The sequence below is a fragment of the Rousettus aegyptiacus genome, unplaced genomic scaffold (assembly GCF_014176215.1).
Source record: "Rousettus aegyptiacus isolate mRouAeg1 unplaced genomic scaffold, mRouAeg1.p scaffold_m13_p_7, whole genome shotgun sequence".
Taxonomy (NCBI): Eukaryota; Metazoa; Chordata; class Mammalia; order Chiroptera; family Pteropodidae; genus Rousettus; species Rousettus aegyptiacus.
In genome coordinates, this window is record NW_023416310.1 from 111,488,309 (window position 1) to 111,514,445 (window position 26,137).

Below are 26,137 nucleotides of genomic sequence, written 5' to 3' on the forward strand. Positions count from 1 at the left end.
CCATTAAAAATAAAGTTTTAGCATTTGCAATGACATGGATGGATGGACCTACAGGGTATTATGCTGAGTAAGATAAGCCAGACAGAGAAAGAAAAATACCACATGATTTCACTTATATATGGAATCTAAGGAACAAAATAAGTGAACAAATAAAATGAAAACAGACTCACAGATATAGAGAACAAACTGGTGATTACTAGGTGGGAGGAAGGTTGAGAGCTAGGTGAAAAAAATGAAAGGATGAGGAAGTACAAATGAATAGTTACAAAACATTCATGGAGATGTAGAGTAGAGCATAGGGAATATCACCAATAATATTGTAATAACTGTGTATTGGAGCCAGGTGGGTACTAGACTAACTAGGAGATCACTTTGTAAATTATATAAATGTCCAACCACTACGCCATACATCTGAAACTAATATAAAAAAATAAAAATATCAAAATACTTCTACAGAAATTATATCTTAAATTTATAGTTATAATCATTTCTTTTTACTTGCCATACTTTATTTTCATAGCATGTTTATGGATGAAATTTTGTTACCCAGTTCCAAAATCCACTTTTATGCATCAGGCTTGGTATGTATCATTTACACAGAAACATGGTTGATGCGCCCTTGAATGTTTTCCCTTGGTCTTGCCCTTCAGTCCTGAAAACCTCTATAATGGTGTGGACAGTGTCAGGTACTTGATGATTTAGATAGTTTAACCACTGCATTCTATTCTTTCCACCTTCCCCCACCCTCATCCATCACAGAGCAACACTCTTAGGTTGTTTTCTTTCTCTTTTTCTTTTCCAGATAAAGAAGTTTCATTCACTTCTAATCAGGTAATAAAAAATGTTATGTATTTCTGATAAATCTCAAAATACAGATGACTTTATATAAGCATAGCTGTATGTCTTTCTTGCAATTTCTGAATGCATCTATTAATGTCTTTTGTAATTCGAATATTTAAAAATATTTAAATATTCTTGGTAATTTTAATGCAGAAATAAATATAAATTAAAATTAAAAACATTTTAACTTATTTAGATGGTTGGAAAGTTCTTGTCTCAATTCTACTGAAGTCTATTATTTTAATTTTTTAAAACTATTTAAAAAAAATGAAATGAAGTCCAATAAATACACATTTATAATCTGACCACCATAGAACATCAGTTGTTTTTAGTTATTCACATTCTTTCCAATCCTTATGTCCATGAGTTAGCATTTATATTTACAAACATGGTAGATATCAACAAACATGAAAAATGTTTATTCCTTTTCATACTACATCACAACCATTTTGTTGAGTTAGTTATTATGTAGTATTTTAATTTTTAATTTTTTATTTCTTGGTTTATGTAATTATAAATGTATTTAAATTCTAATTTTTATTAATCATATTTTATCTTATAAATATTTATGTTTACATAACTTAATTTCTTAAGTTCTGATTGTTGCATATATTCTATCTCAATATGTGCAACATAAAGCAAACAACTGGTGCCTCTAGATATTAAGAGGAGTATTAGTGTCCTTTCCTCTTGCATTACATGAGGTGACATGAAATCAGAGTGAGTAGTAACTTAGAGCATAGTTCATGTTGCTAAAACAAGGTCTCTAAGATGTCAGGGTTGAAGATATGCTTTTGGATACCTGAGGTGTAGGGTCACCATCAGAAAGTAAGAAAGGTGGTGTGGCCCTGAGTTTAAGTTTGATGGATGAGTCTGGATCCTTGATTTCTCTCTTCTTTGTGCTTGGCAGGAAAATGAGAGTGGCAGTGGTTCTGAAGAAGTGTGCTACACTGTCATTAGTCACAGCTTCTATCGGAGACCTTCCTTGAGCTCCAATGACAATGGTTATGAAAACATTGATTCTGCCACAAAGAGAGTGAGATCCTTTAAAGAAGGGCCAGAAACAGAATACGCCCTCCTCAGGACAACTTGCAGTGCTGGGCCTTCTTCCTGCACCTCTGATAATGATTATGAACTTGTGCTTCCCCACTAGGACCCTCACACTCCATCATCTTCATGGATGGTATAGAAGAGGGCTCTCTCTCAGCAGTTCATAAAACATTAATCTCTGGCCAGAGTTTGGGAATGATATTCTTTTACACTATTGCCTTGGGAAACTCTTAAACAGCATCTCTTTAGTTTGTGTGAAGCCATATAAATTAATAGAATGATATAAAGTATCATACACCTTTTTGTCTGTAAGGTTGGAGAACATGGAGATGGTGGGGAAACTTTCCTAGAACAATATACATCCACAAATGCATGACCTAAAATGTGCAATTTCAACAATGCTCTCTAAATTTCAAATGCTAATATTCTTATTTCTAATTATATATTTTATATTGAAGTGTAGCCTACCCAATAACTGTTAAAATATAAGGCCAGTGACGAGATCCTTTGCTAATCTGGTATTTCCTTCAATGTCACTTTCCTGAGAAGAGGAGTTGAGCATACCATTAAAAAAAATGAAGAAGAAGAAATACATTAAAGGGCATTGTCTTTTTTTCCAATAGTAAATAGATTTTGTTCAAATACTAGTAAAAAATAAAAGTAAGCTATACTTACAGTTTTGTTCATAACATACTAGGTAATTTAACTTATAATTGCTTGCTTTTGCTAAACAAGAATGAATAGCGCCTGATTTTAAATTTTAGGCAAATTGGTAAATAATCCATTCATTTTTTTTTCATTTCTAGGGAACTTTTAAATTATATTCCAACTTCCTAACAAGATCACAAAGGCTATTATTTACAAAACATCTATGATTTATTTTTCTATATAATGACATTTTGGTCATACACAAGCATCAGTCAATAGACGGACACCAACTAACTTATTTGTTTTACACAAGTTTCAACTCTCTACTCTTGACAATTTTTATGCTCCTTTGTGGTGATTTCAATGTCTGGAATAATAACATAATAGGATATTGCAATTCTGGAAAAGTCTCTCTGTCAGAAATATGCTAGTCTTATAGAAATCAACTAAATTTAGAAAATGACAATTATTTACTCTCTGTACACCCCTGTAACTATTTTTATTTTTAATAAATATATTTAAAATAAGATTAAATAATTTAAAATTATGTAACTATCTGGAATTATAGGAGAAAGGGCAGGTGATTAATGGATAGTATCGTTTAATAAAAGAAATGCTGAAATTCAAAGGCATAAATGTGTCTGGTTTTAACCATAAGCCATGGACTGACCACTTCACCTTTCTGAGACAGTTTTTCAGCATAGAAGAATTTTCAAAATTAAGTATCTCCTGTAATTTTAAAAATCAATAAAAAAGTGCTTTTTAATCTGTAAACTGTTTTCTAAAAGTTAACTTATTTTTGTGCATATAAATATTTCAAGTTTTAAAATCGTATGTATTTTAATCAATTTTATTAAGTATAATTACAATACAACAAGTGATGTCAAAAACATGTCAATGTGGGGGTCTCCTTTATCTCTCCCTTTGAAACCACAACAGGTTAAACAGATACAATCCAGTGGAAGATTACCAGTCTAACGCACAGCACATCTGAGAGCTCTGCACATCAGAGCCATTTGAGGTGGATGAATCAAGTGAGCAAGAGAGTAAAAAAAGGAGAGAAGTGGAGACAGGTGCTCAGGACACAGCCCAGAGCTCCCTGCAGGACTCGGAGAAATGAAGAATTAGGTTTCTGTGTACACTCTCTGTACTCTGAGCATTCTGGCCAGTGATCAGGGTAGAAGCCAGGGTGAAGACAGACTAAATCGATGAGACTTCTGAGTTCTAGCAACCAACACTGCCAGGTAGAAAATGGAGTCATGAAGCCTGGCCGCCTCCCTTCACCCTCCCAGAAGAAGCAGCAGGCCCAGGAGAATCTGAAGCAGTGAGCGTCCAGCTACAGGGCTGGGAGTCTGCAGCCTGGGAACTGAGCATACAGCTTCTGAATGGCAGACACACCCTGCGGCTGGTCCCAGTGACGGGTGGAGACACAAAGTCAGGGAATCTGAAGCATGGTCCTCACCATTACTGGGAGGAAAAGAACCACATGCCTGTGGCCTCTCTCAAACCATCCCGCACCCACCCATCCAGGCTGATTCTGGCAAAGATACTTGGGTACCTCGGGTAGTACAACACTACATCTGCTTTTGGGGCAACACCAGGATATCAAGGGCTCTGAACTCCACCTCTTATCACATTGTCCTACAGGGGTGGAGCCCTGGGACCAAGGCTACTGGACCACAGAAGATACACACAAATTTCCAGGGAATAAAGGGCATTTTTAGCATCACAGTGGAGATCCAGGAGGCCTGGACAGTGCAGGAGGCTTGTGCACCAACTAATATAAAACAAAAGAAAAAAATTCTTACCAGCCTGCTAAAGAGGCATTACTCTTCAACACAATGTGATTTTTAAATTAGCAGAGTACATTCCCATAAATGTCTAGGTGGAGAATAATCTATTAAATACTATGAATAACCAAGCTAACAAGGAAGCTCAGAAAGAAAATGAAAAATCTTCAGGAAATAAACTTAAAGATACAGAAATGTTATTAAATGACATAGAATTCAAGATCACAGTCCTGAAAAAACTCAGTGAGATGCAAGAAAACTCAGATAGATGGCTTAATAAAATCAGAAATAAAATTAATAAATAAAAGTAATACTTTACCAAACAAATTGAAACTTTAAAAAAGTACCAAGTAGAACTCTGGAGCTGAACAACTCAATAAAGTAGATGAAGAATGAAATAGCAAGCTTAGAAAATAGAGCTGACCAGGTGGAGACATAATTAGAGGTATCAAAGGCAGAAATCTGAAAATGATACATATGGAAGAGAGAGGCTTGACAGTGAAAATAATAAAAGGGAAGCACTCCACGAGAAATATCTGACACCATCATAATGTGCAACACAAGAATAATGGGCATATCAGAAGGAAAAAAGAGGGAGAAGAGAACGAAGAGTCTAGTTAAACAAAGAGTCCATGAAAATTTCCCACACCTATAGAAAAAACTGGATCCTCAAACCCAAGAAGCAAACAGACACCTAATTATCACAACCCAAAAAAAGTTCTTCTCCAAACAAGGTATATTAAAACTGTCATAAATTAATGACAAAAAAGAATTCTCGAGACAGCCAGGGAAAAGAATATGATAACCAATAAAAGAAAATCCATTAGATTATCATCGAACTTTTAAGCAGAAACTCTCCAAGCTAGGAAGGAGTGGAATCAAATATTCAAACTATTAAAAGAGAGAGATTACCAGCAAAAAAATAATATATCCAGCAAAGTTATCCTTTAGATATGAAAGAGAAATAAAGACCTTTTCAGACATACAGAAGTTGAGGGAATTTTCTACCACAAAGCTGCATTACAGGAAATACTAAAGGGGGTCATTCTACCAAAAAAACATGAGGACCAAAAGATACAAAACTATGAGCAAGATGACAAACAGAAACAGAAAAATTGCAATTTGTATTTAAAATAGAGCATTATAAACTTAAATATTACATATTGGTTAAAGGAGGTAAACACATTTTAAAATGAGAAGGAGACAATAGCTACTGCAACTCAGAGATGAACTCACAACATAAATAGATATAATTTGGGGCAACAAAAACAGTAAAGAGGATGGGATAAATGTCTGAAAACACAAAGGGAAATGGAGACAAGGCACACACAGCAGAATAAGGACTACTATATATGCAAAACTTTCATTTACATAAATTTTTTGGTAACTACACAAACAAAAAGAATCTGGAACTGGAGTACATAGCCTAAAAAAAGATGGAACAGAGGAAAAATCACAGAACACCACCAAATTAAAATAATAGAAAAACACACAAGGACAAAGAAACAATAGAGAGACCAAGCTATCAGAGAACTAAATATAATATAGCTATAGAAAAATCTTATATAACAATAATTAACCCTGAAAGTACACAGACTGAAATTATCAATAAAAAGGCACAGAGCAGCAGATTGGATCAAAAAATAAAACCCAATTCTATGAGGCCTTCAAGAGACACATCTCAGCAGCAAGGACAAATATAAACTCAAATGAAAAGGTGGAAAATGATGCTCCAAATAGTATTCAGAGAAAGCGGGTGTAGCCACACTTATATCAGAAGAAATAGACTTCAAGATAATAAAGATAACAAGAGACAAAATGGACACCACATAACGATAAAAGGGGCAATACAGCAAGAAGACCTAACACTTATCAATATGTATGTTCCCAATCAGGGAGCACCAAAATATATAAAGGAACTACTAACAGAACTAAAGGGAGAAACTGACAAACACACAATTATAGTAGGGGACTTAAATGCCCCACGGTCAGCTATGGATAGGTCATCCAAAAAGAAGATTGATAAGGAAATATAAATCTAAAATGACATATTAGACCAAATGGACATAATTGACATTTACAAAGCCTTTCATCTCCAAAACACCAAATACACATGCTTCTCTAGTGCACATGGAAAATTCTCAAGGATGGACCATATGTTGGGACATAAAATTAGCCTCAACAAATTTAAGAAGACTGAAATCATATCAAGCATATTCTCTGACCACAATGCTTTGAAACTGGAGATCAATTGCAAAAAACAAAAGTAGGAAACCTAACAAACATGTGGAGATTAAACAACATGCTACTAAAAAATGACTGGGTTATAAAAATAAAAGGAAAGATCAAGAGATACATAGAAACAAATGAGTATGGAAGTACAACATATCTAAACTTTTGAGATACAGTAAAGTGGTAATAAGAGGACAGTTCATATCATTACAGACTTATCTCAAGAAATAAGAATAATCTCAATAAACGACCTTACATCTTTAAAAAGCTAGAAAAAGAAGTGAAGTCCAAAGTCTTCAGAAGGAAAGAAATGATAAAAAGTAGAGCAGAATTAAATAAAATTTAGAACAACAGCAACAAAAAAACATCTTGAGATTATTATGCTAAATGAAATAAGTTAGAAAAAGTTGAAAATCATATGATTTCACTCATATACGGGATATAAAACTGAAAGCAGCAGACACATATGACAAATAGAGATTCGTAGACACAGACAATAGTTTAATAGTTACCAGAAGAAAGGGGTGGGAGGAGGTAGATGAGGATAAAGGGGGTCTAATATGTGGAGATGGAAGGAGAGTCACCTTTGAGTGGTGAACACACAATGCAATATACAGATGTATCGTAGAATTGTACACTTGAAACCTATATAATTTTATTAATGAATGCCACTCTAATACATTTAATTTAAAAAGAATGAATTAATGCAACAAAGAGCTAGTTCTTTAAAAAGATGAATAAAATTGACCAATCTCTGTCTAGATTCATAAGGAAAAAATAATCCACAAATGTACAAAATCAGAAGTGAAAAAGAAATTATGACAGATAGCACCAAAATATACAAAAATACAATGAAAGACTGTATGCCACAAAATTAAATAACCTAAAAGAAATGGATAAGTTCTGAAAAAATACAACCTTCCTAGTCTGAATCACAAGGAACTGCAAAATTTAAAAGGACCAATCAGTAGTAAGGAAATTACAACAATCATTAAGAACCTACCAAAAAACTAAAATTCCAGGACCAGATGGCTTTACTAGTGAATTCTATCAAGCAGTCAAAGATGATTTAATACTTGTTTGCAAACTTTTCCAAACTTAAGACAAGGCAATATTTCTTCACTTTATGAGGCCAAATTATCTTGATACCAAAACCTGCTATAAATAACACACACAAACACAAACACAAACACAAACACACACACCAGAATAACTATTGACCAATATCTCTGATGAATGCAGATGCAAACATTTTAAACACAATACTAGCAGGTTAAATACAATACACTAAAAAGGTTATAATTATACTACAAAGTGATAATAATCAAAACAGCATTGTCATGGATAAACAACAAACACACAGACCAATGGAGCAGAATTGAGAGCCCAGAAATAAACCCTAGTATATATGGGCAAATAATTTTTGACAAAGGAGCCAAAAACATACAATGGAAAAAAGAAATCTTCTTCAATAAATGGTGCTGGGAAAATTGGAAAGCTGCAGCTGCCACTAGATTCCTATCTGTCACCATACACCAAATGTATTAAAGACCTGAATGTAAGACCTGAATCAAAAACTGCATAGAAGAAAACATAGGAACTAAACTTATGGACCTTAGATGTAGGGAGGATTATATGAATTTGACCTCAAAGGCAAGGGAAGTAAAATTAGAAAAAAAAAAAAAAGGGACTAGATCAAACTAAAAAGCTTCTGCACAGCAAAAGGAAGCATCAACAAGACAATAAGGCAATCAACTGAATGAGAGAATATATTTACAAACAATGCTTCTGATAAGGGGCTAAAATCAAAGATATATTTTAAAAATTCATAAAACTCAACAATAACAAAAAGCAAACAATCCAATTAAAAAATGGATAGGGGACTTGAGTAGACATTTCTCCCAAGAAGACATACAAATGGCCAACATATAAAAAGATGCTCAATTTCACTAGCTATTAGGGAAATGCAAAACAAAACCACAATGAACTACCACCTCACACCTGTTAGAACGTCTATCATCAACAGGACAAGTAGTAACATATATTGGAAGGGTTTTGGGGGGAAAGCAACCTCATACACTGCTGGTGGGAATGTAAATTGGTATAGCCACCATGGAAAACAGTATGGAGATTTCTTGAAAAATTAAATCCTTCTGGGTATGTACAGCAAAAAATTGAGATCATCTATCTGTTAAGATTTATGCACTCCAAAGATTATCGTAGTATTATTTATGATGGCCAAGACATAGAAACAACTGAAGTATCCTTCAATAGATGACTTGATAAAGAAGATGTGGTACATATGTACAATAGAATATTACTCAGCCATAAGAAAAGATGAAATATTGCCATCTGTGACAACATGGATCAATTTGGAGATTATCATGCTAAGCAAAATAAGTCAGACAGAAAAATGTCAGATTCATATGATTTTACTCATATGTGAAATATAAAACTAAAAGTAACAAACAACAGGACAAACAATCAAAGACTTATTGACACAGACAGTGGATTAGTTGTTACCAGAGGGAAGAGGGGAGGGGGAGAGGTCGATAGGGATAAAAGGGGTCAAATATATGGTGAAAAGGAAATCTAACTTTGGGTGGTGAACACAAAACACAATATACATATGGCACATTATTGTATTGTACACTTGAAACCTATATGATTTTATTAACTGATGTCACTCCAATAAATTAAATAAAAAAGAACCATATGATTTCACTCATATGTGAGATATAAAACAGAAAGCAACAAATGAATGAAAAAAAACCAAGAATCTCATAGACAACAGTATAGTGGTTATCATAGAGGAAGATTATTTGGGGGCAGTTCGAAGAGAGTAAGGAAATTAAATATATGGTGATGGAAAGAAGCTAAACAGGGTGATGAACACACAATGCAATATACAAATGATCTATTATCATATTGTACACTTGAAACATAAAATCTTATTATCCAATGTCACCCCAATAAATTTAATTTAAAAAGACCCTTTTAAGAGGGTGAACAGGAAACTTATAGACTAGAAGAAAACACGTAAACTACATATTTGACAAAGAATTATATCTAGAACATAAAACAGACTTTTGAATTTTAATAATAATCCAATTAGAAATAAGCAAAGGACATGACCTTTTAAATGAAGAAATATAGATGGCAAATAAGCATATGAAAAGGTATTCAATATCATTAACCATTAGAGAAATGCAAATTAAAAAAATGAGAAATCATATGTTTCATATATTCCTGTTGGAAATATGTTTCATATATTCCTGTTGGAAATATAAAATGGAATAGCCATTCTAGAAAGGATCTAGCAATTATACCTTAAATTGTATCCCAGACAATAAAAACTTATATTTATATGAAAAACTATAGCTGCTAACAGCAAATTTAGTTATAATAACCCAAACTGGAAATGATCAAAATATTATTCAACAGGTGAATTATAGAACAAACTTTGATAGATCTATATCATAGTATACTACTTAGTAATATAAATAAATAAATGAGCAATTGATACATTGCACAACTTGGATAGACCTCAACAGAATTATAGTGAATGCAAAAAGCCAGTATCAAAAGGTTACATAAAAAATTATTCTATGTGTATAACATTCTTGAAATAACAAAACTGTAGACATGGAGAACAGATCAGTGGTTGTCAGTGGTGAAGAAAGGTGGAGAGAGTGAGGCTGCTGTGACTATAAAAGGTAAGTATGAGGGGTTCCTGTGATGGAACGATTCTGTGTTTTGACTGCACTGTTGGTCACAAAAATTAGTTGTGTAAAAAATTGTATAGATGTAAATACACAAACACACCAAAATAAGTAAATATTACACTGATGAAATATGAACAAGGTTGCATCAACTCCTGATTGTAATTAGGGAAAAGTATGTGAAGTACTTATGGGATCACTCTGTATTACTTCTCATAACTGCATGTAAATTTTTATCTCAAAATTAAAAGTTAAATAAAAGGTAGTTGAGGGCTCTACATACTACTTCTAGGTTTTCCTGGGGAGACGGGGAGTCAAGATATGATTGATTTTTCCAAAGTATAAAACTAGGAGTCTATACTAATATAAATGAGTGGAAGGGAAAGAATGAGTGGAAGGGATGGAGGGAGAAGAAAGGAAAGAAGAAAGAGAGATGAAAGAAGGGGGTGATAAGGAGGCAGGGGTAGACAAGCTCCTATGTGGGAGAATTCCAAGTACTTTATGTAGGTACCCTGTCTCTCAGGAAGGTGGAGCTGGAACTCCCTCCTCCCTTGAGTATGGACTGCATTAAGAACTTGCCCTCAAAGAGCAGGGTATGAAAGAGGGTGTAGTGTAACTTTACAGCAGAGAAACCTGGCAAATGCCAGCTCAGCCAAGTGACCAAACTAACATCATCAGCAACAAGTCATGTAGGCATCCTATACCCCTTACATGACATGATGATAAGGGCACTTTACCTCTACAATCTTTTTTCCCAAAACATGTAACATGAGCAAAAACATCAGACAAGCACAAATCCAAGGATATTCTATTAAACACTGATCAGTACTCCTCAACTCCACTAAGGCCATTGCAAATAATCTGAGAAACTCTCAGAGCCCAGAGGAGCTTAAGAAGAAATGCTGATGTATAGGACGTGGTCTTCTGAAAGGGATCCTGAAGAGAAAAAGAACATTAGGGGAAGGAAAATGAGTAGAATATGAATAAAGCACAAGATTTATTTAATATTATTGTACACCTATGGCTTCCTTCTTTGTACTGAAAACCAATGTTGGTTCCATAGTAACAAAACATGTTAACAAGAGGGGAAATGAGGAGAGTGGCCTGTTGGGACCAACTGTACTGTCTTTGCAGCTTAGCTGTAAACCTAGAATCCTTCAAATATTAAAAGTTTATTTTAACTATTACTAATCTTTTGGCATCTAGTCTGATGAACCAGTTCAACTTCTGTGGACAAAGAAAAAACTCCTCTCCACACCAACAGGTCCCCTATTTTCTTTAATTCTTCAAGGTCCTTGCTGAGTCTGGCTTCATCAGTGTGGCCAGTTGAATACGCTAATTCTAATATCTTTCCTATATTTCACAATGTTCATTGATCATAGAAGCTTTGCCCCTGGGTAGGGTGGGTGCAGTAACTCAGTGCCCACATCATATTCTGCTCTCCTGAGCTGGGTGCCTGTTGTGCATCTCACTCTGTCCATGTTCCAACATCATTTCCCATCCATCTACGCAGCTTCTGCATCCAGCAAAAATTATAAATGACTCTTTTCCATATGGCCATGTTGGTGCATCTGCCTTGATCTTATACACAGCTCCTCATGCTCAAATTTCCCTCATTCCTTATTCTCGTTCATTCTTACTATCCTTAAAGGCCAAATTCAAATTATATTTGTCCAAGGAAACCATTCTTTGCTCTTTCCATCTACACAAATTAGCCATTACTTTTATGTATGGCTGTAGCAATGTCTACATACTTTTCTTGCTGTGCTTTCCTGAATATCGCAATGTTTTTAATGAATCAATTTTCCTTATTTTACCAGGCTTTAGTGTATTTATTATTTTTTTCATTGTGAATTCCAGTACATAGTAAGGCATATGTTGGTTTTATGAAATTTGATTTAATTAATAGTGTAAATCGGCACCTACCAAGAATAAGATAGTCACCAGTGTAGGGAACAAAGGGAGAATGAGAAGCAAAACCCTATGTTTCCATAGATTAAAATCTCATCATTAACTGTGAAAGTGGTAAAAGATGAATAACAAGACAATGTAGGTATGATAAACCAAAAGGGAAACATATGTCACAATTAACTAACTAAATATATTGATATTCAATGTGAAAATAACAAAAATTTCACTGGGGAGGTAAGACAAATTCGACTTAGAAGAAGAGGGAGAATTTAGCTAAAAATAGGAAATAAAGGAGATAATTCAAGACTGAGGAAATAGATCAAGAGTGTTGGTCCTGGGTTAAAAAAGTAGGAGAAAATTCTTAAAAAGTCAATAAGTTACCTAATATTATATGAAATTAATAATTAAAAAGTCAAAGAAAATTCCAAGTTGCACCTCTGGGGAAATTATGGTGGTACTGACCAAAATAACCAAAAGAAAAAGCTGAGTTCCTTTTGAAAAGCTCTAATTATATTCTGGGGAGAAGATTCCTCTAGAACACCACACCTGGGTGCCTTAGCCCTTAATGAGAAGCTGGCAGGGCTGAGCCGTGGATCAACAGCACTCAGGCTGACCAGCCACTCACCTGGACCCACAGCGATGGGGATTAGGGCAATCTCAGTCTTGCTCACAAGCCAACAGGCTGACAGGACAGCCTAGTGAGACCAACTCATTTGTGCCCTTCCTACTCAAATGGTCAATCCTTCTTTTATAATAGCACACACAGTATCAATGGTCAGAAAGAATTTTAAATACTTTACACTTTCTAAAAAGTTATAGTGACTGAACACAAATTACAAGGTAAGCATATGGACAGGGAAGTCATCCAACCTTTCCAGATTGTGAAAATCCACTCATAATGCAAACTCTACAGTTGTCCATCGGTAGTGTTTGTGAGGTCCAGTCTTGATAAACAGGGACTTTACTCAGGGGTAGGAAAGTGTTATTTATCTATGTGACCTGGCAGGTCATGTTCATGTTTCCAGTTATTGTTGCTCAAGTGGACATCACCAGGCCCAGACTCCTCCTATAAATCCCAATGACACAAAGTTCTGGAAAGTGCTTTGAAGCCAATAAGGGGACATCAAGCAAAATAAAGTAATGTCTTTAGAGAGGGAAATGATTTTTTTTGTGTATGCTAAAAGTATCTAGTATAGTCCAGACACAAAATCCAGAGTCCAAAGGCTTGGGTTCCAGCCCTAGGCTTAGTGTGTGTGTAACTCATTTTGACTGGAGGTAATGTTCTAGATGGAGAAAGAACAGGTGAAACTCGGTAAACATAGTTCCTTCCATGGAAAATCCCACAGTGTAAAGGGTGAGACAGATGCTAACATATGTAAGCACTAATAGTGATGAAATTTAGGTTTCTATTTGGGCTGTGATGAATAGATTTGGAATGAGAGTTTATGAGAACAGAACCTCACCAAATCTGGGGATGCCCCAAAGCCTCAGAATCAGCACTTGAGCTGGAAGTAGAGGGCTGTGGGACATAGCACTTAAATCACATAGAGCCTTGATTTCCTTCCGTGCAAAGTTAGAGAATTTTCAAAGGCCTAGCCACTCCGAAATCTAGATTTCTCACCATCTAATGACACTTGCTCAGGCACAGAAACCCACTGATTACACCGAGACTTTCTTTAATGTGGGAGATGGTAAGGTGTGTGCTGGCCAATTTTGCTATTAAAATTATCTTTTTTCCTGATCTTAAAGTACCTCCACCTCCAAAATCAGGTTAACTCATCAAGTCAATCAAACACCAGTGATATGGTTTGAAGGTGATCAGTACAGCCTGCTCAGATGAAAGCTGGTTATGTAGATAGGTGCCTAATCCTGGTTGTACCATCCTACAGAGTTCTGCTGGTTTTTCACAGGAAGTTTGAGGGTCCCAGTGGATGTGCAAAGGGAGAACAGACTTAGAGTTTTTATTATTGTTATCACAAAATCTACATTCCAAACTGATCATTACTTTTGGTAAACAAATCTAAGTCAAATGTCTGCATGGAAGCAGTGAGTTGAAATCAATTTGCACAGAAATTATACGAGTAATCAATAACCTAATATTACAACCAACTCTATGCAAGGATGGGGTACTGGGTGGAAGGGTAACAGATTCTTTTACACTCTCCTGTAAAAAGTAAGTGAAACTTGAATCTTGCTGTTCATGTTAATATACCTACATACATGTCAGAGGAGGGGGATAGCCTAACATTGCAGAAATAATATTTTCAATAATTTTATTAACAAATGAACATCAAAGATTGTCAAGAAGGTACAGGAATAGGATGTTGGAGTATTTTATTCTACTTGTTTGTTAGATTGGTTTTTAAATCAAGATTTAAGGATAAAATTATGTCAAGCTTTTGTAACTAATACGAGGGACATATAATTTTTTCTTTAATTTGTTGTAATGTTTATAAACATCTGCTCTAACTTTAAAAACATTCTAGTGTTATTCTTGCCTTAAATTAAATGCAAATATTTATGGATTTTATATACACTGCTTTTTTTTTCTTTTAGTATTTTGAGGACTATTTTCATAAGTAAATTTGCTTACATTTGGCTTATTTATACTTTTGTATGAGGTTTTGTAACTAGCCCATATAAGTCTATAAGATGAGATGGGTGTGTTACACCTTCTTATAAACTCAGCAAGAGTTTGTGTAGTTTACATGGTTGTGCTAATATCAGGGAGAAGAGTGGTATACAGCAAGAAAAGTCTAACAGCTAAAAAGTTGGTATGCTTGAGGGAAAGAAGTCTAACATTTTCCCTCTGCCCAACCTGCACACAACTGCTATGGCTAGTGGTTAAAAACAGTATACACTTTGCAGGAACAGGAACCTGTAAGCCCATGTAGAAAAAAAATTTATTATAGATCATGTAAATACAATGAGTTTTCTTCCTGGATAGAATAGGGACAGTTTCCAGAAAAGCTTAAATAATCATAAAAGTGTATAACACAAAACACAATCCTAATGATAGTTTCTCCTTAAATTATGATGCCCAGACCAGAAAGTTTGGATAAAGCAGGAGCAGTTTTTAAATTTTTATTTTTTAAATTAGTGTTAATATACAATATTATCTTATATTAGTTTCAGGTGTACAGCATGGTAATTAGATATTTATATAATTTATATACTTTATGAAATAATTTCCCTGATTAGTCTAGACCCACCAAGCACTATACTTTGTTGTTCCAATATTATTGACTATATTCCTTATGCTGTACTTCACATCCTTGTGACTATTTGATAACTACCAATTTGTACTTCTTCAGCCCTTCACCTTTTCTACCCATCTGCTCTTCATCTGGCAATTATCAGTTCCAGCACTATATTTGAGTCTGTTTCCATTTTGTTTGTTAGTTTATTTTGTTCTTTAAATTTAACATACTACTGAAATCATATGGTATTTGTCTTTTTTTAAGTTATTTCATTTAGCATAATACATTCCAGATCCATCCATGTTGTCATAAATGGTAAGATTTCATTTCTTAAAATATTCTATTGAATCTATGTACCACATATTCTTTATCCAACTGTATATTGATGGACACTTAAGTTTTTTACATATCTAAACTATTTTAAATACCACTTTAGTAAACATAGGATGTGTATATCTTTTTTATTTATTCTCATTTTCTTCAAGTAAAAACCAGAAGTGGAATTTTTAGATCATAGGTAGTCCTATTTTTAATTTTTTGAGGAACCTCCAAACTTTTTTACATTGACTGCACCAATTTGCAATCCCACCAACAGTGCACAATGGTTCCTTTTTCTCCACATTTTCACCAACACTTGTTTATTGATGACAGGTGTGAGGTGATATCTTGTTGTGGTTTTAATTTGCATTTTTCTCTTGATTAGTGATGTTGAGCATCTTTTAATATGTTTTTTGACCATCCGAATATCCTCATTGGAGAAATACCTGTTTAGATTCTCTGCCCATTTTTGTATTGCATTGTTTGTAGGGTTTTTTGTTTTGTTTGTCTGTTTTGCTATTGAGTGGTATGGGTTCTTTATAAATTTTGGATATTCACACCTTATCAGATGAATCACTGGCTAGTATCTTTTCCCATTCAGTATATTGTCTTTTCACTTTGTTGGTGGTTTTCTTTGATAAAAACTTTTTAGTTCATATAGTCTCATTTTTTAATTTTCCCCTTTGTTTCCCTTGCCTGAGGAGACATAACAGAAAAATTATTAGCAACAGCAATGTCAGAGAGTTTGCTGTCTATGTTTTCTTCTAGGAGTTTTATGGATTCAGGTCTTACTTTTAGTCCTTTATCCATTTTGAGTTTATTTCCATATATGGTGTAAGAAGGTGATTTAGTTTCATTATTTGCAGATATTTGTCCTGTTTTCTTCTCAACACCATTTATTGAAGAGACTGTCTTTACCCCTTTGATTCTTCTTGACACCTTTGTAATAGATAACATGACCATATAAGTGTAGGTTTATTTCTGGGCTCCCTATTCTGTTCCATTGATAAATGTATCTGTGTTTATGGCAGTACCATGCTGTTTAGGTTAATATAGCCTTGTAGTATAGTTTGGTACCAGGTAGCATGATACCTCCAACATTGTACTTTCTCAAGATTGACATGGCTTCTCAAGGTCATTTATGGTTTCATATATATTTTAAAATTATTTGTTATGTGATTCTGAAAAAATGCCATTGTTATTTGATAAGGATTTCATTGAATGTATAGATTGTTTTGGGTATTATGGACATTTTAATGATGTTAATTCTTCTTCTCCATGATTATAGTATAGGGCTTCTATTAATTTGTGTCTTTTAAACTTAATTTTTAAATGGCTTATAAATTTATAAGTATACTTCTTTTGCCTCCTTAATTAAATTAAAACATATTTTTGGTACAATTTTACATGGGATTGTTTTCTTAATTTCTCTTTCTGATAGTTCATTATTAGCGTATAAAAATGCAATTGAATTCTGAATATTGATTTTGTTTCCTGTTACTTTACTAAAGGCATTTATCATTTCTAACAGTCTTTTTGAGGAACCTTTAGGTTTCTATATACATAGTATTATGTCATCTGTAAATAATGATAGCTTTACTTCTTCCTTTCCAATTTAGATGCTTTTTGTTTCTTTTTATTTTCTGATTGCTGTGGCTAGAACTGTTTTTAAATTAAATGTATTGGGGTAACCACCTCTGCCTTTAGCTACATCCCCCTCCCCACTTCCCTCTAGAAATCTCTAAACTGTCGTCCATGTCCATGAGTCTGTTTGTCATGTTCGGGTTTTTTTGCTTTCAGTTACATATCTCACATATAAGTGAAATCATATAGTCTCATCATTTTTCCTAACTTGGTTCGATTAGTGTGATACTCTCAAGATCCATCCATGCTGTCCCAAATGGCAGTATTTCTTTTCTTATGATTGAGTAATATTTCATTGTCTATATGTACCACATTTAAAAATACTATGTTAAATAAAAGTAGTAAACGTGGGCATCCTTTTCTTTTTCTTCATCCTAAGGAAAACAATTTTAGTTTTTCCCCATTAAGTATGATGTTAACTGTGTGTTTGTCATATATGATCTTTATTTTGTTGAGACATGTTTTCTTTTTTTCAATTTGTGAATTTTTTTTATCATAAAAAGATGCTGGATTTGTCAAATGCTTTTTCTGCATCTATTGATATCATGTGGTTTTATCTTACAATTTGTTAATGTAGTGTATCATATTTATTGGTTTGGGAATATTGAACCACACTTACATTCCAGGAGTAATTCCAGTTTGATCATGATGTTTGATAGTTTTAATGTATTGCTCATTCTGTTTGCTAATATTCTGTTGACAATTTTTGCATCTATGTTCATCATGGTTATTGGCCTATAATTTTCTTTTTGTAATATCTTCGTCTGGTTTTGGAATCTGGGTAATGATCTCGTAACACGAGTGTCGGAGCCTTCCATTTTCTTTAATTTTTTAAAATAGTTCAAGCGAATAGATGTTAATTGTTCTCTGAATGTTTGGTAAAGTTCACCTGTGAAGGCATCTGGTCCAGGACTTTCCTTTCTTGGGAGTTTTTTGATTACTGATTTGATTTTGTTAGTAGTAATCACTTGGTTCAGATTTTCTGTTTCTACTTGACTCAGTCTTGCAAAATTTTATGTTTCTAGGAATTTATCCTTTTTTTTTCTAGATTGTCCAATTTATTGGGATACATTGCTTATGGTATTTTCTTATAATCCTTTGTATTTCTGTTGAGTCAGTTGTCACTTATCCTCTTTCACTTATGATTTTATTTATTTGGATTCTCTTTTTTTCTTGATGAATGTGTAAGACCTGAAACAACAAATTGCATGGAAGAACACATAGGTACTAAACTCATGGATTTTATGAATTTGGCCTCAAAGGCAAGGAAAGTAAAAGCAAAAAAAAAAAATGAATGGAACTATATCAACCTAAAAAACTTCCGCATAGCAAAAGAAATGATCAACAAAATAAAGGGGAAACCAACTAAATGGAAAATAATATTTTCCAATGATATCTTTGATAAGGGGTAAATATCCAAAATATTAAAGAATGTATACAACTTAAAGAGAAAACAATCTAATTAAAAATGGGCGGGGTACTGGAGCAGACATTTTTCCCAAAAAGACATGCAAGTATCCAAAAGACATATGAAAAAACATTCACTAATTATAAAGAAAATGCAGATCAAAACCACAAAGAAATACCACCTCACACCTGTTAGGATGGCTATTATCAACAGTAAAAAAATAATAATAAGTGTTGGAGAGGTTTTTTTAAAAAATGGAACCCTCATATATTGCTAGTAGAAATGTGAGTTGGCACAGTCACTATGGAAAACAGTAAGAAGTTTTCTCAGACAATTTTGAATAGAGCTACAATTTGACTCAGCAATCCCACTTCAGGGTATCTACCTGAAAAATTAAAACATTTAAATTTTTCCGTAAAGAAATATGTACCTCGATGTTCGTTGCAGCCAAGACTAGAAACATCCTAAGCGTCCTTTGATAGATGATAAAGAAAATGTAGTACATATATACAATGGAATATTACTCAGCCATAAGATAAAATATTACCATTTGCAAAAACATGAATGGATCTTGAGATTATCATGCTAAGTGAAATAAGCCAGACAGAAAAACTTGAGAACCATATAATTTCCCTCTTATGTAGGATATAAAACTGAAAGCAACAAACAAACATGAGAAACAGACACATGGACGTGGAAATTATTTAGTGGTTACCAGAGGTAGGAGGGAAAGGGAGGAGATAGATAAAGGTGAAAGGAGTCAAATATATGGTGATTAAAGGAGATTTGACTTTGGGTGGCGAACACACAATGCAAAATACATATTTTGAATCATATACTTGAAACTTGTATGATTTTATTAACCAATCTCACCTCAATAAGTTTAATAAAAAATTTAAAGTGTTCATCAATTTTATTTATATTTTTAAAGAATTAGTTCTTGGATTCTTTGATATTTTGTACAGTTCTTTAAAAAATCCAACTCTTTAATTTCACACTAATCTTTATTATATCCTTTCTACTCACCTTGGACTTTGTGTGCTGTTGCTGGGTTTTGTTTTTTGTTTTTTTGTTTTTCTATTTTGTTTGTTTGTTTGTTTTAGTTTCTTTAAGTGTAAGGTTAGATTGCTTATTTGATTTTGTTTTTTGAGGTAGGCCTGTATTGCTATGAATTTTTTTTAGAAATGCTTAAGCTGTGTTTCATATATATATATATTTTATTATTGTTTTTATTTATTTCACATTCTGATTTCCACCAAGTTTAAAAAAGCAAATAGTCTTAGATGAGAAAGCATAGTATTTTAAATTCATAGAGGGGCATGTTACCATGGAGAAATACAATTAGGAGTGTTGCCTGAAAGAAGAGAAAAATTACTACACAAAGTGAAAGGAACATAGGGTGGAGGCCATATGTAATTTGCCTAATGCCCACTTTTTAGTGTGTTTCTCACAGTGGGCGTCTAGCTACTAGGTGACCTTCTCATTTGGTTTCTCTGCTTTTAGTAATCTCTGTTCTTTGCAAGCTTTAATTATTTTAAATTCATTAGTCTTCTCCTTTGTTAAATAATAATGTCATTGCATATAAGTACCATATTTGATTGTTTATTGAGAAATTAATTTTGGCATGCACTTTGGTTTTTTATCAATCATCTATAGAAAAGTGTAATGACTTTTTAAATGTTTTTCTGACCTTATTTATCTTTTTATTAGCTCATAAACTTAATTAAAAATTAATGTATATGTACTCATGGAAGTGCAAGTTGATTTTATTTAGTTTATTTTAAATTGGTCATGTTCTTTTTTTAAACTTTATTTTATTATTAGTTTCAAGTATATAGTATATGGGTTAGACATTAATATAGTTTATAAAATAATCTTCCTAATTGCTCTCTGCTCTCCATCTACCCATTACATTAATGCTAACTGCATTCCCTATGCCATGCTCCCCATTTCCATGGTCACCATCTATCAACTACTAACTTGTACTTCTTTAACCCTTCACACCTTTCTCCAAGCCCCCAAACCCCACTCCCATCTGGCTGTCACCAGATTATCCTCTATATTTGTGAGTCTGTTTATTAGTTTTTTTCTTTTTGTTCCTTAGTTTCTGTATATAAGTGAAATCATATGATATTTATCTTTCTCTGTCTGATTTATCTCACTCATACACACACACACACACACACACATATATGTACATGTATATATATCTATATGTGTGTGTGTGTGTATATATATGTGTATACACACACACATATACATATATATGTGTATGTGTGTGTGTGTGTGTGTGTAATTTTTTAGGCAAGTCAACCCTTGGTTGACCTCACAGGTTGCAAGGACCTTGTCAGTTTACTATCCCTTATTTTTTATTTTTTATTTATTTTTTATGCCTACAGCACCTCGTCTTCCTAGGTGGTCTCCCTTCCAAGTACTAAGCAGGCCCGACCCTGCTAAGCTTCCGAGATCAGACGGGATCAGGCTTGCTCAGGGTGGCATGGCCTTAGACTTTGCCCATATATTTTGAATAATCATGCTTTCACTTTCACTTTTCTCAAGGTATTTTTTGATTTCTTCCTCGATCTCATCATTAATTCCTGCATTGTTTTGTAACATGTTATTTAGTTTCTATGTGTTTGTGCGTTTTTCATTTTTTTCCTTGTAATTAATTTCCAGTTTCATATCCTTATAGTTGTAAAAGGTTCTAGATATGATTTCAGTCTTCTTAAATTTATTGAGAATTATTTTGTGGCCTAACATGCAACTTATCTTGAAAAATGTTTCGTGTGCACTTGAGGAGAATGTATATTCTGCTGCTTTGGGGTGAAACGCTCTATAAATATTAGTTAAATTCATCAGGTCTAGTACTTCATTTAAGGCCACTGTTTCCTTTTTGGTTTTCTGTCTGGAAAATCTGTTAATTGGTGTCAATGGAAGTTAAAGTCACCTACTATGACTGTATTGCTGTCAATTTATCACTTTATATGGGTCAATATTTACTTTATATATGTAGGTGCTCCTATGTTTGGTGCATAAATATTTACTAGAGTTATATCCTCTTGTTGGATAGATCCTTTTATCATTATGTAATGCCTTTCTTGTTTCTTATTATAGCCTTTGTTTTAAAGTTTATTTTGTCTGATATAAGTATTGCTACCTCAGCATTTTTTTTCATTACTTTTTGTGTAAAATATCTTTCTCCATTCCTTTATTTTCAATCTATGTGTATCATTTGATCTGAAGTGGGTCTCTTGTAGACATATATGGGTCTTGTATTCTTATCCATTCAGACACCCTACATCTTTTGATTGGAGCATCTAATCCATTTATATTTAAAGTGATTATTGATAGGTACATAGTATTTGCCATTTTCTTTGTCACTTTGCTACTCCCTACTTCTTAAAGAAATCCTTCTAACATTTCATATAATACTAGCAGGGTGGTGATGAACACCTTTAGCTTTTTATTGTCTGGGAAGCTATCTGTCCTTAGATTCTGCTGTATAAAAGCTAGCCTTTTTTCCCCCCTCTTTAATTCCCCAATCCCTCTCTCTCCCTTACTTCCACCCCTGACCTATGGATGTTGCCGTTTCCCCTTAAGAACTGGATCTCTGAAGGCAAGGCGTCTCTTCCCACATGCTCGTGGTTTGCACCTGGGGCCTGGCACCCTGGTGCACTCGGTGGGTCTGGTGCACCCAAGGTATGGTCCACGGCTCCATCTGGGGTGCAAACCCAGAACCTTCTGTGTGTAAAACAGATATGCTTACCACTACACTATGGAGACACCTAAGGTTAGCCTTTTGAACTGGGATTCACCACAGCAGGCTCATGTGCCTGTTGAGACCACCCGTTGTGTGCAGCTTGTATGGTAAATCAAGTGGTCTATTGCCAGCTTCTGGGTATGTAGGTTCTATAACTTCTTGTGAGGAGTTCCCCTTCAGATCAAGGTCAGTCATTGCCTATGGTGGCCCAGGGCTACCTGGTAGGAGCTACAAAGCTATCCATGGTTGGTCATTGCCTTTACCCTACATGGAGGCGTGAGAGAGATCACACTGTGAACTGAGGCTAGCCGCCACAAACTCTAATCAAAAGGCCCAGGGCACCCTAAGACCTGAAATTACCTCCCAACTGCCCTCAAGGCTCAGCACTTAAAAAAACTTCACGTGATATGCAAGCTGAATGAAGCAGGGCCCCAGGAAATCACCAGCATTGCACAAGCTGAGCTCCCCAGGTTAGCGCAGATTCAGATTTGGTGCCAGTGCTCAGCCTGTGGCCACTCGCAAAAGTTTCAGATCATACTGAGGCCAGCTGCTGCCTACCTTGGGCCCAGACAACTCCAATATTTTTTCAAAAAATACTGTAGCTCTGGCCAGGAATTGTCTCACACCAAAAGTGACTCTAGAGGTGCCTGAGCCAAGGCCTGTTGATTGCTTCTAAAGGAGTCTCCTTCAGAGAGCTCCAGGTGGGGCTAGTTGCCCAGCCACAGAATTCCTCCAGCAATGTGAGTTGGGTGGGCTGGGTTTCAGTGAGTTACCAGGGTGGAGTAAGTGGAGTTCACCAGGCCAAAGCAAATTTAGATTTGGCCATGTGTGGGGAGAGCTTAACATAGTCAACATGGTGCTCACATTTAAATTGCAAAAAAAAAGAGAGCTCAACAAAGGGACAACAACAGCCATTTCTTCAGCCCTTGCCCTGGAGCCACACAACTCAGTCTTCTCTGTATGTCTTTGGTACCTCCTGAGCTGCTGTTTCTCTTCCAGAGTCAGGGTTAAAGCCTGCATGTGAGCAAGTATGTGTGCAGGCACTTTAAGGGGATACCTGGGTTTCCAGGTTCCTTCTGTCTCACTTGGACAGTCAGAATCATCACTGATTTTCAAAGCCAGGTGTTATGGATGTTCCTCTTCCAGGTACTGGAACCCTAGGCTGCGGAGCCTGGTGTGGGCCTTGGGACCCTTGCTCCTCTGGAGAAGGACCTCCGCAGCCTACATACATATCCCTCCCAATGCTAAACTGTTACATGTGTTTGTGGGGCCAGCCCATTTCCAAATCCACCCCCCTTACAACTCAATGTGGTTTTCTCTTTAAATCCTTAATTGTAGCAGTTCTATTCAGTAAGATTTCAGGTGGTTCTCTGTGTTGATCATTTTATAATTTAGTTTTAATTTTAATGCAGTCATGGGAGCTGGCAAGCACAGTTTATTTGCTCTACCATCTTGACAAAATCCTGTAAAGCAGGAGCATTGTAAAATTAGAAATATCCTTGTGTAAATGACATTTACAATGTTTTTTTTTTCAGGCAAAAATTAGATCATACCTGGATATATGTAGAAATTTAATGTTAATATAGGAAAATGCTTCTTTTACATTAAAGTTAATGGAATGAATTACAATATGTATGTTGGTTTCAAAGTATATTAGAATTTGGACAAGAAATATAGAAAAATGTTAAGCATTGATTCAAGTGATCATGGATGAATATTTGTTTGTCATTGTTCTTTATAGAGACTTTAATAAAACTGCTTTACTACTACGACAGTTTTTACAAAGCTCTTCTCTTTCTGTTGTTACCAGTCATGTGGAGAGGGAAAGAGACAGAACCCAGAGATTTCACCCTGTTGGGCCTTTTCCCATAATTTAGACACACCACAGTCGTAATCTTCACAATTCTCTTGATCTGCACGACTGCCTTCGCTGGCAACACTCTGCTGGTTCTGCTCATTTGGTTGGATTTCCAGCTCCACACCCCTATGTGCTTTCCGCTTAGTCAGCTCTCCTTAATGGATTTGACTTTGACCTCTAGCATTGTCCCCAAGATGGCAGCTAACATCTTCTCTGGTTGGCAGAACATTTCATTCCTTGCTTGTGGGGCTCACATATTCTTCTCCCTGACTGTGGGCACTGAAGAATGCATCCTTATTACTGTCATGTGCTTTGATCACTATGTGGCCATCTGTAATCTCCTCCAGTACCTCATCATCATCAGTCCCAGGGTTTGCTTGCAGATGATTGCTATGTCTTGGGCTGGAGGGGCACTTACTTCCTTGGCCACACTGCTTTCACCTTGCATTTTCACATTTGCAGCCCCAGAGAGATCTCTCACTTTTTCTTTGAAGTCATGGCTGTCCTTAGGATTGTCTGTGAGGACATCTCAGCCTATGAAAAGGCAGTGGTAGTGAAAGGCATACTCATTTTGCTGCTGCCCTTATCTCTCATCTTGTCCTCCTATGTTCTCATCTTCTTTGCTGTACTTCAGATGAACTCCCCAGAAGGCAGGAATACGGATCTGGCCACCTGCTCCTCTCACTTCTGTGTGGTGGGTCTCTATTTTGGTCCATTTGTGTACATCTACATGAGATCTGGCTCTGCCAAGACTCAAAAATTGAATCAGGGTCTCTTTCTGTTTGGAACAGTCCTCACCTCTCTCTTGAATCCTCTTGCTTGTAGTCTCAGAAACAAGGAAGTTGTAGGTGCATGAAAATAGTTAATGGGGAGGTGTCAGTCTTCCACGTAGAAGACTGAAAGTTCACTATCAGCTGCAAACAATTCAGAGATGTACCAGCAATGGGGCATTTTGTCAGTTAAAAAGTAACCCCTTTGGGACCCTGGAAGAGTCAACTAATATTAGTGAACAGCAAATTTTTCTACATCTGCAGAAAATAAATGTTTAAAGTTCTTTCCTGTCTCTGTCTTAGAATTTCTGTCTAGTAGTCCCACATGACATGTTGGTACAGGGCAAGGAATTATTCCCATCCTTCTTCTGTATCATTTCTACTTGATGGTCACATGCACACTATCATTTTCGGAGCTTTCTGTTGGTTCCATGAGAGAAAGTTCAGTGCATGTGCCCATTGAATGCAGAATATCCCCCAGCTCTCAGGTGATGCCTCAGAAGCACTCACTGATTAATTAATGAGTATGAGGATAGATTGTTGAGAATCAAGTGAATTCCAGTGTTGTTTTGATCTACCTAAGAAGACTATTAATTTCTCTCATATAAAACTGCAAGATCTTCACCTCTATGTCAGCGCTTCTAATGAATGGCTCCCCGATCACCTGAGTTAGGATCACATGTTTTCTATATTAATTATACCCACAAAGCAGTTCTGTGCCATTCCAGGCCAGCAGAATTAGCACTTGTTAAATAGGGCTCAGGAATCTGACTGGCAGACACTCAAAAGACTTTCACAACCACCAATGGATGAGAGCCTCCCAACTATTTATTAATGTAGTTACTTTTCTAGACCAACTTGGCAAAATACTTTACCAGTCTTAAAGTTTTCTGACCTTTTTATAAAGTATCTATAGGATGGGTTAAGGTAGCTCGCAGAAACTAATGCCATTTTCAAAAATGGTAGAAAGTAAATCTTTCTTTATA

The 26,137-nt window shown here is 35.1% G+C and overlaps 2 protein-coding genes and 1 pseudogene across 3 annotated transcripts in view; 2 read left to right on the plus strand and 1 right to left on the minus strand.

Moving 5' to 3' along the window:
- Positions 1 to 6,493, plus strand: part of GCSAML (germinal center associated signaling and motility like) — a 44,169-nt gene extending 37,676 nt beyond the window's left edge. For both annotated transcript variants that reach the window (XM_016125489.2, XM_016125488.2), the window contains 2 exons: positions 803 to 831; positions 1,751 to 6,493. In XM_016125489.2, coding sequence (XP_015980975.1) covers positions 803 to 831; positions 1,751 to 1,993 — 272 coding nt within the window. In that variant the 3' untranslated portion in view covers positions 1,994 to 6,493. The remainder of the gene's footprint in view (positions 1 to 802; positions 832 to 1,750) is intronic.
- Positions 3,798 to 25,237, plus strand: LOC118605539 (olfactory receptor 2M3-like). Its single transcript, XM_036225080.1, is given in 4 exon segments — positions 3,798 to 3,862; positions 22,364 to 22,462; positions 24,401 to 24,804; positions 24,807 to 25,237. Coding segments are annotated over 4 exon segments (999 nt in total).
- LOC118606247 lies at positions 21,154 to 21,272 on the minus strand (annotated as a pseudogene).
- Positions 25,238 to 26,137: the final 900 nt, after the last annotated feature.